The sequence below is a fragment of the Lissotriton vulgaris genome, chromosome 10 (genome assembly GCF_964263255.1).
Source record: "Lissotriton vulgaris chromosome 10, aLisVul1.2, whole genome shotgun sequence".
In the NCBI taxonomy this organism is placed as follows: Eukaryota; Metazoa; Chordata; class Amphibia; order Caudata; family Salamandridae; genus Lissotriton; species Lissotriton vulgaris.
The window spans coordinates 669,126,635-669,146,189 of NC_141698.1; the positions used below are offsets into that span (position 1 = coordinate 669,126,635).

General features: G+C 43.0%; 1 protein-coding gene across 1 annotated transcript in view; it reads left to right on the forward strand.

Moving 5' to 3' along the window:
• Window positions 1-19,555, forward strand: part of DYNC2I1 (dynein 2 intermediate chain 1) — a 476,503-nt gene that overhangs the window by 347,820 nt on the left and 109,128 nt on the right. The window contains exons 15-17 of the mRNA XM_086941505.1: window positions 4,789-4,918; window positions 6,923-7,095; window positions 16,415-16,577. Of these exons, the coding sequence (XP_086797631.1) occupies window positions 4,789-4,918; window positions 6,923-7,095; window positions 16,415-16,577 (466 nt within the window). The remainder of the gene's footprint in view (window positions 1-4,788; window positions 4,919-6,922; window positions 7,096-16,414; window positions 16,578-19,555) is intronic.

Below are 19,555 nucleotides of genomic sequence, written 5' to 3' on the forward strand. Positions count from 1 at the left end.
CATTTCATTCTGCTCTGTAGACATGATGTTGCAACCAGACATTGACTTATTGAACTACACTTGAAGAGGTTCAAGATCAACTCTCTCTGGATTGCAATTGATTTTCTTGAGTTCGGCTAGAATAGAGAGTCTATATACGAATCAAGAATGTTTGTTAGAGAAGTACTGTTGAGTTGTTTTTAAGCAGGAAATTGTCCTGCATTAGGTGTGTTGTGCCTGTAAAATATTTTACATGAGCATCTGTATTTATAAGTATGCCATGGTTTTTTATTGATGATTTTCCTACTTTTGCAATAAAGTGTATTTTTCAATGGAGCACTCCGAGTAAAAAAGGTACCTTCTCAAGTGTGTTCCCAATCGTGCTTCACCATGGTGAATCCCAAAGATATTTACAGTGGGCAAGATGTTTTTGCATCCAGCTCTTTCATGTTAGGATCAGTTTATGCTTCATATAATTTTGCTAGACATTTCTGCTACCAAACGAAAGTAAGAACCATTGTAGGTTAAACATGAGAACAAAAGAACAAAAATAAAAAGACAACATTTAAATTTAATAAGTGGGAAACCATAAAGTGAGAAAATACATGGTAAAAAAAAGAAATAGTGAAAAAAAGTTAAAAGTAATAGAGATTGGATAGGAGCGATTTAAGGGTAGAGTTAGGATTAGTAATAGGGTAAGGGAAAATCATTTAGATAGGTGTAGAGTAGTAGTAGGCTAATTTTAGGGTTAGAATTGAGTTTTAGAATAGGGTTAGGCATAGGGATACTGTAAAGGAAAAGTGTGTGAAAGGTTACGATTTGAATCAGGGGTAGGTACATATTTAGGATTTGGAAAAAAAATATTAAAATCAACTAAGCTAGGCTTAAGGTAAGGAATAGTTTGAAGTTTAGGGTTAGATTAGGGTAGCACCATGGTTTACATCTCTCAGTTGGCAGCTACATTTATCATTTAGGGGAAAATAACAAAGTTAATTAGTGTTTCTTTACTCTTGTCTTTCACTTTCTTCCATTCTTACATTTGGATTTCTCATAAAAGCAACCCAATTTCTTAGTTCAAGGTTCTCGCTTTAAGTTTTCCACTGAAGGTTGTGTCTAATTTTTAACTTTCAACCAGGATTTGTAGGTTGTATGTATCTATATTGAAAGATTCACGAAAACTCACCTTTCAGCTGCTCAGTCTTCAGCAGTCAAAGGCAATATTCTTAGATGTCTGATGAAACAGAAGTGGGTGCAATGGAGATATAGTGTTGAAGTGTCATAGCTATCTGCTTTTAATTGGAAGACTAACCTTGCTCAAATCAATTCTACAGATAGGTTTCCAAAAGACTTCTGTCCACCACAAAAACAAGACCTGATAAATATTTAGAGTACCTACTTGTTAAAACTAAAGTTCTTTATTGAAATGGTAGTCATTGATTCAGGGACAATATTTATTGATTCAGGGACTTATGTGGCTGTAAAGGCTGTATCCTATGCCTTTTGGACACCTACAGTTTTCAGTCAATGGATTGATCAATTGCTACGTGGGTCCACTTTAGGTGCTCCATATTTTCGACTGTTTTCCACCAGAACATAAGAATTCCCAGATTCATAGTTGGCGTTGGCTGCAAACCATAATATCAGGCTTTGGGAAACACACAGTAAATGTCTGTACAAAATGGTTCTTCCCCTTATGATTACCTTTGTCCATCTGGTTGACACAAGTCTGTTTGTTGCTGTCTGTATGGTATTGCCTCAGTGACCCCACCCTATTGGTGACCGATGTACTGGAGCAGTATAGCTCCACATCATGCCACATATTTTCTGCTCTATAACTGTACATGATCTTCTCTATTGTCTTAGTTTTGTGCTGAGCCTTGCCAAGCAACCAAGAGAGTTTTTGGCTAAGATAGTTTGATTTCATAATGTCAATCGACATAGCCTGCCAGTTGAATCCAGCACCTTCCCTGCCTTTTTGGAAGCCTGGGAATATGCTATCTTCATTATTTGAAGGAGAGACTGAAATTTGATGATAAGCTTCCTGCCTTTGCCCACAGAATTAGATACATGGTGACCCCTATGCATCTGAACAGTTGTAATTTGTCTCGATTTTGAGGAGCATAAGGCGTTATTCCAGAATCCCATCACAAATAGGACTGGGCCTTTCACAATTTCTCTCAAGGCCAGCAACTTGACTAGAACTCTGAAAGAAGGCCAGCTACCTTCACATGCCTAGAAGAAGAGGTTGGGTTGATGTACTTCATTAAAAGGAATAGACCTCTCACTTCAAGGACAAGTATAATTGTTAACCAACTGAAGCCAGTATTGCTTGTCTGGAGGAAGTGAGCTTCCCACAAACCACCAGTGCCTAGCTGGAGAGAACTAGTGTAATGTCATATTGAATGGCAAATTGCTGACCTGTCATCATTGAATACCATTCAACACACACAAACACACACTTACTTATTCACTCTCACTCCATCTGCATCGACGAAAGCGGGATAGCAAAGACCCCAGTTACTGGAGACTGCAAAGAGTTTACAGGGGAGGTCTTACAGTCGGCTTCTCCGCCTGGTGTACAGGCAAATTGGCTGTACCGGTAAATTGTCCTATGCCTTGAAATTTAGTTAGGTGCCTCCAACCATCAGTTTGCTTACAGTCCTATTTAAAGGGGTAGAGATACCATCAACTGTAGATGTTGATACATGTAGGCCAGCAGACCCATGTACTATGCTGGTCGAAGTAATCAAAAACATGGCAGAGAGCTTTAGGTTTCTAATTTAGAAGCCAATACACACATTCTAAAATCCCTCGTCTCATTGGGAAATGAGGTGTCCCTCACAATGTTGCAGATGTCCCTCAAAATGTAATTTGGTGTACCACATGCTCCTCAAAATTCACCACCACAGTTGGTCTTCATATGCCTGGCTTTCTATAGTATGACTTAGGAATGCGGGTCCCCATGACCTGTGTTAATGAAGGTGAAGACTTCGGTAGTCCTTAACAATGACGTGTGTCTCTAATTTCATGGTGGACCAACCCAGTTTTTGGAAATGTGTGCAAACACATCTTCAACTAAAGTGAATGATTCAATGAAGCAAGACAAAGAGGGAGTCCTACTTGGGACACATCTATAGTGGACTGTGAATACTCTAGTTGCTGTAGATTGTTTTCGTCCTTCTTTTTTGTTTTGAGATCCTCACCTATGATGGTGCAGGATTGTACAGCTCATGAATCAGTCCACCAATGGTTGGATAAGTATATGTGATAATTATAGATATTTCCTCAATTTATTTATGTTACTGATGTGTCTGACATCATTTTTAAAAAGCCTTCCTGTACTACTTTCCTCTGTCTCAACTGTCAAGGTTTTGTCTCTTTCAACGCAAATAAAAACATGTAAAGGAAAACATGTTTTTGTTTTCTTTAAAATGTGTGCATTCAATAGAGTAGTGTATAAAATAGAGGAACTGTAACAGGGACTTATTACATACACCTAATTTGTGATTGCAGTCCACCCCATTGTATAGTATTTTGAAGCAATCCAGCTAATTTTCGCGTGGTGGAAATGTCTTTAACTTTGTGCTTAAAGAAATGTTAAACACATAGGAGCACATTTGGTAAATTACATTTCAAAAGCAGCATTGACCATGTCTTTTTTTTCTAATGAGAATTCTCTGACTTACAGCGATATGGTCTGGGGTGCACCTGATGGAGTTTTGGGTTCTTTCATTTTTCTCTTTCCCAGCTTTATGCTTTTGTGCAAGAAGCTTTTTGTGTTGTTGTTGGTTCTCTGCCAGTGGGCCCCAAATTTCAACATAGTAAATGTCCCTTCTACTCCTTTGTTCCAGAAACCTCTCAACCACTGCACCACTCGGTGATCACAAAAACTGTCTAAGCATCTACTAATACTATCTTTTTAGCCTTGTAGATTATTTTGCTGAACTCCAATACCAGGTTTTCACAACCTGGTATATCTAGATTCATTCAGATTAGCACTTATATATGGAGTCATTTCAGCTGTAGTTGGAGGGGGATTGGTAGTTCAAAAGGATTACGCAGTAGTAAACCATGTGAGCAAAACTTAAAATTGTAAGGTTTCCTTGGTCTACTTTATGTCATGGTTCTGCACAAAATGTTAGTTGGGTTGCCCTTGGGTTGAAGGGAGCTTCTTGCAAATTTGATTGCCTTTCTAGAATGATGCTGATTTGGATACATTTCCTATCCAGTCTGAGTGGTTGATGGTTTGGAATTTCTAAGGAAATCCTTTCCTGATTCTTTGTCAAAATTCCAGCCTTGCTTATTTTACTGTTTGGATGATATAGAATCTTTCCCTAATTGGTAGTGATGAATAGAGCTAGTAATTCTAGAAGACACCAGAGAGTTCATAAAATGCAAAAACTCATCATAAAATGTGGAATATAGCTTTGACGTGGGTAGTTTAGGTAAACACCTCTGCAGAGCCAAATCAGGAAAAATAGAAGCCTCCTTTAATCCTTTTAATGCAGGAATGATTGACTATTTAGAAATCCCACGGAGCAGCTTAAGCTCTTAGACATCAAACTTGATAACTGCTCAAACCTTTTGCCCCTTTAAAACGTCAGCGTTACTTATGAATCTAAAACTCTACATGTTCATTTTTTTGTTTAATTTATGTTATGTTTTATTATTAATGTTATTTGGATATTCATAATTTCCCTTAAACAATTCTAAAACACATATGATATAAAATGGTGTATGTTTACTTTAGTGCTTGAGCGTATACGCATTATATATTTTTTCACAAAAGTTGTAATCCTGTTTTTAAAGGTGGTTGCTGTGTTGCTGGAAGAAAATCAAGCTGAGAAACAATCAAGTTGGAAACTTCGATCTCAAGAAGCTAGTCTTTCTATTAGCGATGGTTGCTTTCAGTTAAACACAAACCTACCATTCTTGCGTGGTAAACTGACTTTTCGTCCTGCCTTTAATAATTAACAATTTAAGTTGAAAAAAGGAGAGAGTTTTCCCAAACAAACCCAGAAAGGACTGGGAAATATCACAACAAAAGGGGGGTGGTTCCTTTCTGTGGTTCCTAGATTGAAGCTTCAATCTAGGAACCACAGAAAGGAACCACCCCCCTTTTGTTGTGATTAACAATTTAAGAACACATGGATTTTAAGATCAGGTTTGATCAAAATTGCATATTTTGTTTACTGGCCATGTTATTCTTTTTGTGAATGGTCTTAATGGCTGTGACCCCAAAATAAGTAATTTTCCTAAATTATAGTATTCCTTTTGGGGAAAATGGGGCCTAATTACAATGTCGGTCGGAAAGCCTCCGACGTCATTGTAGGTTTAAATTCCGACCGACTTATTCCAATGATAGTGGTCAGTTTTTAAGCCGGCTGGGAAATCCGACTCAGTTCCGACAAGTGCAAGGAGCCCGTCGGCCAGTTCAGAAAGGCCTCATAATCCCTTAAGGATGGCGTTTCCTCCATTGGGATGATGATAGCACTTTCTAACAGCAGTTCCATGTTGGCCTTTCCGACATGGAACTATTGTCATAAAGTGTCTTTGGGGGTCCTACCAGGGCCCCCTTCCCCACTGGCCCTCCACATGAGGCCCTAGGGGGCACCTGTGGTGCTCCCCTTCACCTCCCTGCACCATGTGGCAGGCACTGGGAAGTGCCTGACACAATGTGCAGGGATGTGTAAAAACGTAAAATTTTCAATGGGAGCTTGTGCTGCAGGCAGTTTTGGGCAGATGCACAAGCTCCCATTGAAAATTGGAAGTTTGGGACCGCACCATGTGCGTTCGCGTTCGAATTGCGGTGTCGGAACCACTGACCCGAGGGCTGTCGGTTCCCCATCCGCACTAATGTCGATCTGAGGAACTCCGATTAACATCGTAATCAGGGCCATAATGTTTAAATGTTAACGTTTACTGAAAGATAAATTATTGGTCAAATGATAGTATTTTTGGGGAAAAATATATATAATGTTTAAATGTTAGCAATTATTGAAAGATAAATTCCTGATGACATGGTAGGTCAAATACTGTGATTGTGTTCTGACATTTGTTTTAGGGGGTTTAAGTAATAATTATTAAAAACATTATTTATGGTCTTATATAGAATTTAAAGGATGTGAGACATTTGCCAGAAAGCAGCAGATATCAAGTCTGCCATATATAGAGTGCATAGTGTTTCTTAAGACACTAAATTGGGAGTACAAGGGCATTCACCTCTTATGGAAGATGTCTCTCATACGGCAAACACTTATTAAGTATTTTGTCTCGTAAAAATGCATTGGTTTTACCTTCTGCTTTTTGTCAAAACACTTAGGGCCTGATTACGAGTTTGGTGGCCCGTCCTTTCGCCGTAAAAATGGGCACCACATTGGGAACGCCAAAAACAGTTCCTGCACCTGGAACTAGGGCGCATGCATGCACCCAGGGGGGCACATGTTGTGGCCCCCTGCATGCACCTTATGGGGCAGAAGCACACAGGGGCCCTGCAGAACCCCCTTTCTTTCCTCTCCACCCGGTTTTCATGGAGGAGAACCCACCATGAAAACTGTGGCGGAGAGGAATCTTGTAATATGTTTGGCGGGACTGCAGTGGTCCTGCCAAGCATATTGCGGCCTCCAGACTTCTGCAACACCGCAGAGGGAACGGCGGTTACTTGGCGACTGCGGCGGGTCAATGGCAGTCCGACCGCCCTAATTGTAATAGGGCAGTTAGAAGACCGTCACCGCCGCGCCCCCACTAGTTTGGTGGTCCTTGGATCGTCACACTCCTAATTAGGCTCTTAGATTTCAGTATGTTTATTAACGAAGGGTATTGTATTTCTAGTTTGAATCTCTTCTGGATAAATAGCATCTGTTATCAAAATGGTTTGAAATTGTGTTTCTTTTTTTGAGGATAACAATTCATAAATAATAATTGTATTTTTGTTTCCTATTAGATCGAAAAGTATGTTGCTTACACTTTTCTCAAGTTCAAAGGCATGTATTGATATCAGTTCATGGGTTGCCTGCAAATCCTGGTGCTGTTAGACTGGATTACAAATACATCATCTGTGTATGGAATATCTGGGAGCCATCAACACCACTCAAGCTTTTAGTTTGCGAATCAGAGGTATTGTGTTTCAAATTTGTGCTTTTGGTGACTGTAGATTTTTTAAAATATATTAGTATTTTAAAAAATGGAGATCTCCGTTAACTGTAAATTAAGTACAAGTATGAATAAAGGTCCTTCAAGTACTGTGAAAGTGTCAGACCCCATTTGCGGGGCTTTCTTGCAGATAAGGGCTACTTAGTCCCAACTGATGATTTAGGCCAGTAGTATCCTGTGGTCTATCATAGTATGGCTCTGTCAACTGCACCATTGCTCATTGCACCATCAGGATTCAAGCAAGCCGGGCCGACGACGGCTGAAATGCCAGAAACCGGTCCCCGGAAGCTTGTTTCCTTCCCAGTATAAGAATTGGCTTGGTAGTTTGGTTTGCCCTGTTCCCATCATGCACTGGGACAGGAACAGACTAATGTGCATGTAGCCAGGTTCTGAGCTGGGATGGTGCAGTGAGCTAAAAAACGGTGATGGATCAAGCCCTGATCTTTGGACTGGGTAAGAGTGGTCTGCTTTATTCAGACACTCTGTTCATCACCACCCCCTTTTCTGAATCATTTTGTCCACCATAAGCGTGGAAGGGTATACTCAGATGTGAGTCCCTTGCTCATTGCACCATCAGAATTCAAGCAAGCCGGGCCGACGACGGCTGAAATGCCAGAAACCGGTCCCCGGAAGCTTGTTTCCTTCCCAGTATAAGAATTGGCTTGGTAGTTTGGTTTGCCCTGTTCCCATCATGCACTGGGACAGGAACAGACTAATTTGCATGTAGCCAGGTTCTGAGCTGGGATGGTGCAGTGAGCTAAAAAACAGTGATGGATCAAGCCCTGATCTTTGGACTGGGTAAGAGTGGTCTGCTTTATTCAGACACTCTGTTCATCACCACCCCCTTTTCTGAATCATTTTGTCCACCATAAGCGTGGAAGGGTATACTCCGATGTGAGTCCCTTGCTCATTGCACCATCAGGATTCAAGCAAGCCGGGCCGACGACGGCTGAAATGCCAGAAACCGGTCCCCGGAAACTTGTTTCCTTCCCAGTATAAGAATTGGCTTGGTAGTTTGGTTTGCCCTGTTCCCATCATGCACTGGGACAGGAACAGACTAATTTGCATGTAGCCAGGTTCTGAGCTGGGATGGTGCAGTGAGCTAAAAAACGGTGATGGATCAAGCCCTGATCTTTGGACTGAGTAAGAGTGGTCTGCTTTATTCAGACACTCTGTTCATCACCACCCCCTTTTCTGAATAATTTTGTCCACCATAAGCGTGGAAGGGTATACTCAGATGTGAGTCCCTTGCTCATTGCACCATCAGGATTCAAGCAAGCCGGGCCGACGACGGCTGAAATGCCAGAAACCGGTCCCCGGAAGCTTGTTTCCTTCCCAGTATAAGAATTGGCTCGGTAGTTTGGTTTGCCCTGTTCCCATCATGCACTGGGACAGGAACAGGCTAATGTGCATGTAGCCAGGTTCTGAGCTGGGATGGTGCAGTGAGCTAAAAAACTGTGATGGATCAAGCCCTGATCTTTGGACTGGGTAAGAGTGGTCTGCTTTATTCAGACACTCTGTTCATCACCACCCCCTTTTCTGAATCATTTTTTCCACCATAAGCGTGGAAGGGTATACTGAGATGTGAGTCCCTTGCTCATTGCACCATCAGGATTCAAGCAAGCCGGGCCGACGACGGCTGAAATGCCAGAAACCGGTCCCCGGAAGCTTGTTTCCTTCCCAGTATAAGAATTGGCTTGGTAGTTTGGTTTGCCCTGTTCCCATCATGCACTGGGATAGGAACAGACTAATTTGCATGTAGCCAGGTTCTGAGCTGGGATGGTGCAGTGAGCTAAAAAACGGTGATGGATCAAGCCCTGATCTTTGGACTGGGTAAGAGTGGTCTGCTTTATTCAGACACTCTGTTCATCACCACCCCCTTTTCTGAATCATTTTGTCCACCATAAGCGTGGAAGGGTATACTCAGATGTGAGTCCCTTGCTCATTGCACCATCAGGATTCAAGCAAGCCGGGCCGACGACGGCTGAAATGCCAGAAACCGGTCCCCGGAAGCTTGTTTCCTTCCCAGTATAAGAATTGGCTTGGTAGTTTGGTTTGCCCTGTTCCCATCATGCACTGGGACAGGAACAGACTAATTTGCATGTAGCCAGGTTCTGAGCTGGGATGGTGCAGTGAGCTAAAAAACGGTGATGGATCAAGCCCTGATCTTTGGACTGGGTAAGAGTGGTCTGCTTTATTCAGACACTCTGTTCATCACCACCCCCTTTTCTGAATCATTTTGTCCACCATAAGCGGGGAAGGGTATACTCAGATGTGAGTCCCTTGCTCATTGCACCATCAGGATTCAAGCAGGCCGGGCCGACGACGGCTGAAATGCCAGAAACTGGTCCCCGGAAGCTTGTTTCCTTCTCAGTATGAGAATTGGCTTGGTAGTTTGGTTTGCCCTGTTCCCATCATGCACTGGGACAGGAACAGACTAATTTGCATGTAGCCAGGTTCTGAGCTGGGATGGTGCAGGGAGCTAAAAAACGGTGATGGATCAAGCCCTGATCTTTGGACTGGGTAAGAGTGGTCTGCTTTATTCAGACACTCTGTTCATCACCACCCCCTTTTCTGAATCATTTTGTCCACCATAAGCGTGGAAGGGTATACTCAGATGTGAGTCCCTTGCTCATTGCACCATCAGGATTCAAGCAAGCCGGGCCGAAGACGGCTGAAATGCCAGAAACCGGTCCCCGGAAGCTTGTTTCCTTCCTAGTATAAGAATTGGCTTGGTAGTTTGGTTTGCCCTGTTCCCATCATGCACTGGGACAGGAACAGTCTAATTTGCATGTAGCCAGGTTCTGAGCTGGGATGGTGCAGTGAGCTAAAAAACGGTGATGGATCAAGCCCTGATCTTTGGACTGGGTAAGAGTGGTCTGCTTTATTCAGACACTCTGTTCATCACCACCCCCTTTTCTGAATCATTTTGTCCACCATAAGCGTGGAAGGGTATACTCAGATGTGAGTCCCTTGCTCATTGCACCATCAGGATTCAAGCAAGCCGGGCCGACGACGGCTGAAATGCCAGAAACCGGTCCCCGGAAGCTTGTTTCCTTCCCAGTATAAGAATTGGCTTGGTAGTTTGGTTTGCCCTGTTCCCATCATGCACTGGGACAGGAACAGACTAATTTGCATGTAGCCAGGTTCTGAGCTGGGATGGTGCAGTGAGCTAAAAAACGGTGATGGATCAAGCCCTGATCTTTGGACTGGGTAAGAGTGGTCTGCTTTATTCAGACACTGTTCATCACCACCCCCTTTTCTGAATCATTTTGTCCACCATAAGCATGGAAGGGTATACTCAGATGTGAGTCCCTTGCTCATTGCACCATCAGGATTCAAGCAAGCCGGGCCGACGACGGCTGAAATGCCAGAAACCGGTCCCCGGAAGCTTGTTTCCTTCCCAGTATAAGAATTGGCTTGGTAGTTTGGGTTGCCCTGTTCCCATCATGCACTGGGACAGGAACAGACTAATTTGCATGTAGCCAGGTTCTGAGCTGGGATGGTGCAGTGAGCTAAAAAACGGTGATGGATCACGCCCTGATCTTTGGACTGGGTAAGAGTGGTCTGCTTTATTCAGACACTCTGTTCATCACCACCCCCTTTTCTGAATCATTTTGTCCACCATAAGCGTGGAAGGGTATACTCAGATGTGAGTCCCTTGCTCATTGCACCATCAGGATTCAAGCAAGCCGGGCCGACGACGGCTGAAATGCCAGAAACCGGTCCCCGGAAGCTTGTTTCCTTCCCAGTATAAGAATTGGCTTGGTAGTTTGGTTTGCCCTGTTCCCATCATGCACTGGGACAGGAACAGACTAATTTGCATGTAGCCAGGTTCTGAGCTGGGATGGTGCAGTGAGCTAAAAAACGGTGATGGATCAAGCCCTGATCTTTGGACTGGGTAAGAGTGGTCTGCTTTATTCAGACACTCTGTTCATCACCACCCCCTTTTTTGAATCTGTCAACTGAGCTAAGCACAACTGTTTCTGCACTTGACTATCAGGTTAGTGAGGGCAAGCAGTCATAGGTTTCTCAGGGAGGCAAAGTGAGACACAAACTTATAACTCAACTATGAACCAACTGACACAATAACTTAAATGTCCAGCCCAGTGCTTGTCTGTTTAGAAAAGAAAGTACCTTTTAGTCTCACAGCAGTATGAAATACTACATATGTCAAGTGATACTAGAGTCAGTTTTCACTGGAGGTGCTACACCGCTGATTTCCCTATTTGCTATCTTCCTCCGAGGTGACCGTTGTTAAGTCCCCCCGCCCCAACCCCCAAAATAAATTATGGTACAACAATGAGTATGGCTTTGGTGCAGATTCTGGTGTCCCACATTTCATATGCACAATCAGTTCACATAATGTATGAATTCTTACTCCTATGAGTGTAGTTGGTAGGGTGTTAGTCTCTGAGTCCAATGCAGTCGACTAGCGCAGACTAAGCAGCTTGGTTTCCACCAGAGACGGAGGCTTGTGGTAATCGAAGGCAGTTCCTTTTAAACCACCAAAGAGGCTGAGCTCTTCTTCACATGCAGCCACCTCAACAAGTCTAGTGTTGATCACTGGGTATATTGTGGAGGTGTGGGCTTGGCTCCTTGAGATACTGTCTGGCCGGTGAGGCAGACATATCCTCATTTGGGTGAGAGCTGGTGCCAAAGCCCATCTACGATGGGGCCAATGCGATCTCCAGGACAGTTTGTGCCCTGACAAGCCTGACCTGATCACCAGAGCAGTTTCAGAACTGACTGTACACTTTTCGAGTTTCCTTCCAAGAACTACTGAGAGGCTAGGCAACTCTTTCAGCATGTGTCAGTCCTGGCTTTGCTCTCAGGCAGACATCTTTCTCTTGCTGTGCATTTGGCTAGGAACAAGCTGTACTTCTCCGGGACATTTGATTATTCCTGCAGGGCCAGGCAGGCTTCTCACTCTCAGCAGACAGGAAGGTCCTTAGCTCCTCTAGCAGAGAGTGCAGTCTTCAGGTGATGTCCCCTCATCCCTGGGAAAACTGGCCTTCAGGCAGACACTATCCCTGACCACATAGTAGTCTTTTGAATATTCTGCAGAGCACCCCTTCTTTTGGTGTGAACGACTTTGAACTGGACCAAAGTGGGGTGGGTTGGGTCTGACTCGTATGCAGATTTTGCTGACAGAGGATGTGGATTCACTGTCTCAAACTTCAAAACTGGTTTGGATTATTGTATTTTGAGTGCTTTTCTCTGGCCGCTCTGCAGACAATGACTTTGTGTGAAATGATGCTTCTCACAGCAGTTAGCTCTGGGGCTGTCTACGAACTGCAGCACCAACTACAAATGCACAATTAAGTGTGAGGTTTCTGCACCAGGCTGTCCTCAGCCTCTCTGAAGAAGTAATCAGGATAGATAAAAGGACAGATCTGACTTAGAACTTTCCTCACCTGGCACAACAGAAACTGCAGTCCTATGCCTACCCGCTAACCTCAACCAAGTGGCAGGACTCTTGAAGAACTAATCAGCAGCTCCTTGGTAACAAAGTCATCATGACATTTCTGTATATAACTCTCTCTTCTCCTCCTCCTCACTTCAGTATCTGAATCTCCACATTCTCAAATACAATTCCACTGCACAGGCAAGCTGTCTTCATACTCCATCCTGCACCATGTCAAACCAGGGGCATCCAAAATGTAATCCACTGGCTTTAGCACTCAGACTTATTCACACAGCGTCAAACTACTACAGATGTGCTTTATGCACAGTGCACATGTACACACACTCTACATACTCATAGGATGTCCACACAAGGTTCTGTGCATTCACATAGCAGCAGAACTTTACATAAGAGGGGCCTGTTGGTCACTCTCTCTGTAATACGGATAAAAACGTCTGGTCACACCATCAGTCTAAAAGCATGGTTTGGTGGCGCTTCCCTTTTATGTGCTACATCTAGGACAAGTACTGTAGTACTGAATTCCTGTGTACATTATGAGGATATGCTTTGTGCATCCCTCCAAGTCACAGGCCAGGTCCTGGACGTTGTATTGTTTGGGACAGGACTAGTCCTCTGCACACTCACTTATATTAGAGTGACGCTAGGGGGAGGGAGGAGGGATTTTTGAGTGTTAAAGGGTTCATGATTTCATGCTCATTTTCTTTTCTATACTCCAGACCTTACAAATGTAATACCTGTTACTGCCCTTTATCACGTTGTGCCTTGCTTTAGAAATGTGATGGTGGGCTTTGTTAGTGGCCACCAAACTGTTCTTCAGTATGGTATTGAGCACTCCCAATTGTATCCGTGGATTAACGGAGAGACCATATAGGGAGACATGTGTATTAGGGAAGGTATATGCAAGCGGAAGCTCATGTTTGAATTGCTTTTGATTTATATTTGATGATAATCAATAAACATATTTAAAAAAAATAATAATTAAAGTGACGCTATGGTCAAAATAAAACCCAGGATACCAGATGCATACGCAGTCGGGCCTTCAGGCCAGGGGGACATACACGTGTACCATGCAGGGGACATTCTGTTGTACTAAATTTCCAAATGTTCTTTTAGCACAGATAGTGTGAATAGTCTATTTAGATGCCCAGGAGCACAAGGATAGGAACAAATATAACAAAAAACAGTTATCTATTTTTCTTGAAAATCAGAAACTTATTTGCTAAAATATTCAAGTGCTTTCTAAGAGCAATCCTATCTTAATGTAAGATGGTAAATTGGTCTATAACTGATGTAACATGAATTTCTTTACCAACAGACATTATATGAGTATTTCTGATTATGATGTTGGTATTCTGCTTCTTCTTCTTATACTTGAAGGTTGACATGAATGTACGGCAATCCTACCTTTCTCTTTCTGTTTCGGAGGAGGATGGTTCATTAGGGAGGTTTGTTTTTCAGGCTTTGTACAAAACATTTTGAAGAAGCTAACTGTTTTTTTGATAGGCAAAATATTTTTTTTTAAACTAATTCTCATGTTTAGACTGCATCTAAATCTTGTTACTCATTTCTGTATCGCTAAAACTTAATAGAAAGCTCCCTTTTAGTGATAGCTCTTGAGTATTCCTGATTGTGATCTTGGCAATTGGGATACTCCGTCACAAACGTGATGGATATCCCATCCGCTGTGTTACAAATTCCATAGAATATTTTGGAATTTTAACTTGGCAGATGGGATAGCCATCACGTTTGCGATAGAGTAACCCTGTCGGCCAAGAGCGTAATTAGGCCCCAAGTCCCAGATCCAACAATCATATTCCCCGTTCTGTCTATTTTCGGTTTTAGCAAGTTCTGCTACATCCACATATAAGGCTTGAGATGAAAGGAGGATGGGGCTGGTAAAGGTTAATGGCCTGATTTAGAGTTGGTGCTGGGCAAGATAGGGCTAAAACCGGAGTATCTGGGCTTGATACAATTACTGTATATTGACCTCCTGCAAACGGGGGGATTGGACAGACTATTTCCGAGTGCTTCAGTATCAAAGAGGCACTAGAAAGGGTATCCTCCTACCCCATTATTTTCACTCTGTCAATGGAGTCTCTGCCATGTAGGTTGTGTCAGAGGGATCCAGAATAGGGTTTTAGAGGAAAAGGTAATTTGCACATACTATTGGTGTATACAGATGATGCCCTTTTGTATCTCTGTAGACCCCTGGAATCCCTACTGGTGCTTATGCACAAATCAGATGAATTTGGTCTTAGTATAAATTTGGCAAACTCATCCCGCGCAAATAGGGCACAACCTGTCTGCAGTTGTGGTTGCCTCCCTCCAAGTGTGAATGAAGAGATGGCACTTTTCAAATTCTGTAGTTAAATTTCTATCTTACAGAAGAGTATTTATTAACTGGCAACTTGGGTTGAGTGCTCATGGCGCTGCGTCAGTCTTTATCTTTCCGGTGTACTCTCCCCTGTCCCCAATGGGCTGAGTGGCGATAGCTAAGATGCTGGCTCGGTTCTGTACTTATTTTCAGCACTGCTGGTGATACTCAAGAAGTCATTATTTAGTGAACTGTATGCCTTGCTTTCAGATCTTATTTGGGGACGGAGTAGGAAGAGAGTAACTTTGTATAAGAGGCAGATGCCGTTGTTGGACGTTTGTCTGACTGCTCCTAATCATGAGTGGTATTATGCGGCGGCACAGCTTTATTGGCCGATGGGGTGGTTGGGTGGAGAGGATAGCCTTGGAAAGTTGGAGCTTGAGAAACGTTTGGGCTATGCATCAATCCTTGAGTGGTTGCTTCCTTTTTTTCGAGCACTGTCCAAGCTTAATAGAGTGGCTAAAGTAGTGAAGTTTTGCTGGCATAGGTATGTGCAACTGAAAGGGGAGCCACTGCCCTCCTTCCTCACATCTGCCGCATTTGATATTGCCAGACCTGAAGGTATTGCTGTGACACACAACAGTGGATCATGGAATGGGGCGGGAGTGCGCACCCTGGGAATAAATATGACTAGGGCAAGCTTAATATATTTCTGGAGAATATGTGAAAATTCGGGTTTAGGCAGGATCAGTTCATAGCACATAATATAGTTACGGTCATTTCTGCACCTGTAATGTTGGAAAAGATTTTATTAACTCTGCCTCAGTGGTTGTATAGATCATCCTTGTGATACTGGAAACGTACATGTCACATGTAAAATCTAATAAAAATATTTTTAGAAGGCTTGATTTAGTGTCTGGTGGTCTGGTTAATGCATCAAAAAAGTAATAGATATTCTGTCTGCCTTATTACAAGTGCCATAGAAGATAATGCTAAAAATTAGGCCCCAAGACATGAAGGGTATACATTTCTACCTTGAAGTGTCTGCTGCAAAAGAGACAACGTCAACATCCTGCTGGTGCTTACGAAATATTTATCCTATCACTGAAGAAAAGAAAACAATGAGCCAAGTGGTGTATTTTACTGCACAGTTTCTCTATGAAACTGACCAAAACACCATTGTTTCAGAGAGATTTCTGAAAGTAGACTGTAGGAATATTTCAAAGACTTCCTGATTTGCCAAGAGGATGCAAGAGTTCTCCTTTTAAGAAACCTTTTGGAAAAGTAAACCAATCCACCAAAACAAAGTATTTTAAAGAACCTTTTTACCAAATAAATTAGGTACAAAGCATATGCAGTTCCGAAAAGTAATGAATGAACCATACAATGTATTTCGTACCTAATTCATTGAATAGATTAGTACTCTCAACAGTTTTCAACTTTTTAGATCCATAACATATTAAATAAGGCAAAAGAGACTAAAGTGACACATGCGTCTTGTCAGTTTGATGCTAAATAGTTTTCTTTTTTAAACATTTTAGGTTAAATGTTGCTGTTTTAGTCCTGGCAAAGCAACACTCGTATTTGCAGGAACAACTGATGGCTCAGTAGTGGTGTGGGATCTCAGAGAAGACTCTAACATGCATCACTCTATGATGATTGGTGACTGTAATTGGGTATTTAGATCTGCAACGTTTTCAACAGGTTAGTATGTTAATCTAATAATGACATTGTTATATTTTCACTTTTCAAGTGTTGCTGTTGGTAATATAATGAAACTCGTTGATTTAGTAAATTTTTGTTCTAATCTCTAAAATCGAATACAATATTGTATACATTTACTTTTATATAAACCCGGACAATGGTATTGAGTTAGGTATAATGGTGGCACGTAGAAGAATCGCACACAATATGGTAAATGAACAAATTACTTAACAGTGCTAAAAGGTGAGGAGAACCACCAAACTCCCCAGGACAGGCCTCAGCCCCCAAGAACATATAACACTCCTTAGCACACGTATATCAATGGTCGGAGTACCACAAGTACGTAATGTATGTAGTAAGTGCAGACATAGATAATACACAACATTTTTCTTCTTTCTTCTTTGTTGTTCTGTTTAATACATGCAAATCTTCACAAATTGTTCCCAATAGCCAACACGTGTTTCGTCGCAACTTGGAGGTCGTCCCGCGACTTTCTAAAGGCTATTTTCTGTGTGTGAACTGTTTTTATTTGTGGTGATATTGCCAACCCACAATGGGTTTCCGGTGTGATGGCGTCTAAATTCAAAATATTTACTGGTATCTAGTCCTTCGAGTAATTAATCTTCTCAGAGCTTGCTCCGATGTAAAGTATCTCCTACACAACGCCACCCGGTTAGTGTGATGTCGAGTACGCTCACCAAAGCGTGAGCGTACTCAGCATCACACTCACCTGCACTCCTCAGAGGCTTGCCTTCCCAACACCCTGCACTAGCATTAACTGCTGCTGTAATATAGGGCATCAAATGCAAGCTATGTGTAATTGACATGGGGAGTAGAGATAAGTAGCTCTCAAAACCAGGAATAAGCTTCCACTCATTAATAGGCTAGGACTTGAATTGCAACCTTCCTAATATATGTGCAAAGCTACTGGGATTATGGGACTCTTGTTGTGAAATACCCCATCTGTAGACTGGTACATTCGAAAACATTTTACATGCTACCCATTTTTTGAAACGGGGGTAGCTGTGGATTTCGAGCCCCTAACTCAGGCAGCACCTTAGAAAACTTAGCAAACCCTCGCATATTTTCCTAGACAAATAGGGAAGTGCAGGGAGGTATTCTGTATGTGGATCCCACAAGGTTTTTATACTCACAATAATATGCAAACCTCCAACAGTGCCTGATATCACACATTTTTCTTACATTTCTATGATGGAAACTTCATGAATCCACAAAATTGTGAATCCTATTGAGTTTTGGTTTGATCCATTCCTGTCGTCTTCACTGGGCAAGTGGTGCAGCATTTATATTGGCACAAGTGATGCAATGCTGGGTGTTAGGAATTTTGTGGATTCCTGCGGATTCTGGATGCCCGTACCTGTATTACTAAACAATTTTTAAAAACCTGGTGTCTGTTGGGCTTTTGTCCCACCTGGGGGGGGGGGGGGGGGGGGGGAGATTGGGGGTAAGTGCCCCATCTGCCTTCCCGGGAGGGGTAGTTACAAGGACTGAAATATTAAAGTTGACAAGTGGGAGCACAAGACCCTTGGATCAATGCTTGGGGATTTCCCTCCTGTGGCGATCTCCAAGCAGAAATCCACTGGGCAGAGGCAACTTTTGAAAGGGTAGATTCTCCCCTTTACAACAATGCCTCTCCTGTGAGAATCAGTGCTTTGAGATATGCCCCAGAGCACTGATTCAGTTAAAGTAAAATGAGGCCATCAGCTCGTTTTACTTCAACTTTTACTGCAATTACGTCATTGCAGTAAAAAGAAAAGCAATTCAGGCTGCACGCGAAGCTCTTCCCTAGCACCCTATTGAAAAAACCCACAAAACTCTATTAAAGGCCGACTGCTTGATTTCTAATTTGTTTGTTGTGAGAAATTGGGTTGTTGGTTTACCGGAGTGTGAGCCCTGGTCAAGCAGCAACCACAATCCTCGTTAGGGTAATGCACAAGCCAACCCCTAAATAACCTGTGCTCAACCGTCTGGGTGCTTGGCACAAAGCCATCAGGTTTAACTTGAAGGCAACGCAAAGTATTTGTGTAGCACTTCAAACAATAATAAAGTGAAGACACCACTCAAAAAGGATCCCACACCAAGTTAGAAAAGTAGATTAATTTTAATAAATAAAACAAGACCAAAACGACAAAAGTAGAACCAGAGATAGTCAATTTTAAAGGTTTTTGTGAAAATAGCTTCAAAAAGCATGACGCTCCAACTGTGGGTATCAGATTGCACTGGACCGGTACAAGGTCACAAGCCCAGGCCAACTGCGATGGAACGTGGGCCAGCTACAGGGACCCTGTTAGGCCTGCTGAGCAAAAATCCTGGTTTGCGAACCACCGTGAGGGTCCACTTCAAAGATGCATCATGCAGGTGAAGCAGTGCGTCGGCTCTGAGATTGGGTGATTCTGCAATGCGAGGGCCTGCGCTGGCGTGGAGGATCCCTATGAGGGATTGCAGTTCTCAGTCTGGCGTCAAGGATGCGTCATGCAGTCGGGGTGATGCATCTGTTCCGAGGAGCTGAAAGCCTGCTAAACGGAGTCTGCCTTTGAGGCTACGTCAACGAGGGATGCGAAGGCCTGCTCCAAGATGCAATGTGCAGTGGCGGTTCTGAAGAGACTTCAAAGGCAATGTGGGTCTTTGTGGCATGAAAGATCTGGGCAGCAGCGATGAGGTCGCTTCTGCTAGGGGTGGCACCGCCCAGCAGGGAAGATTCCTTGGTTCCGCTCGGCCCACAGAGGCTGGCAGAGCACCTTATTCCCACTTCCAGTGGTCCAGGACTGGGGTGCCACCACTTGGCAAGGTAGGACTCGCAGATGGCAGGGTCCAGGCGCTGTGGTTGGGGTTGTTGGAGCCTTCTGTCCATGAAGCTCAAGTCAGGAGGCCAGCCAGCTAGCCCTTGGAGGCACTCTGGTGGTCCTGAGTTCAACAGATGCAGGTCCAGACCTTCTCACTCAAGCACAAGGGCAGCA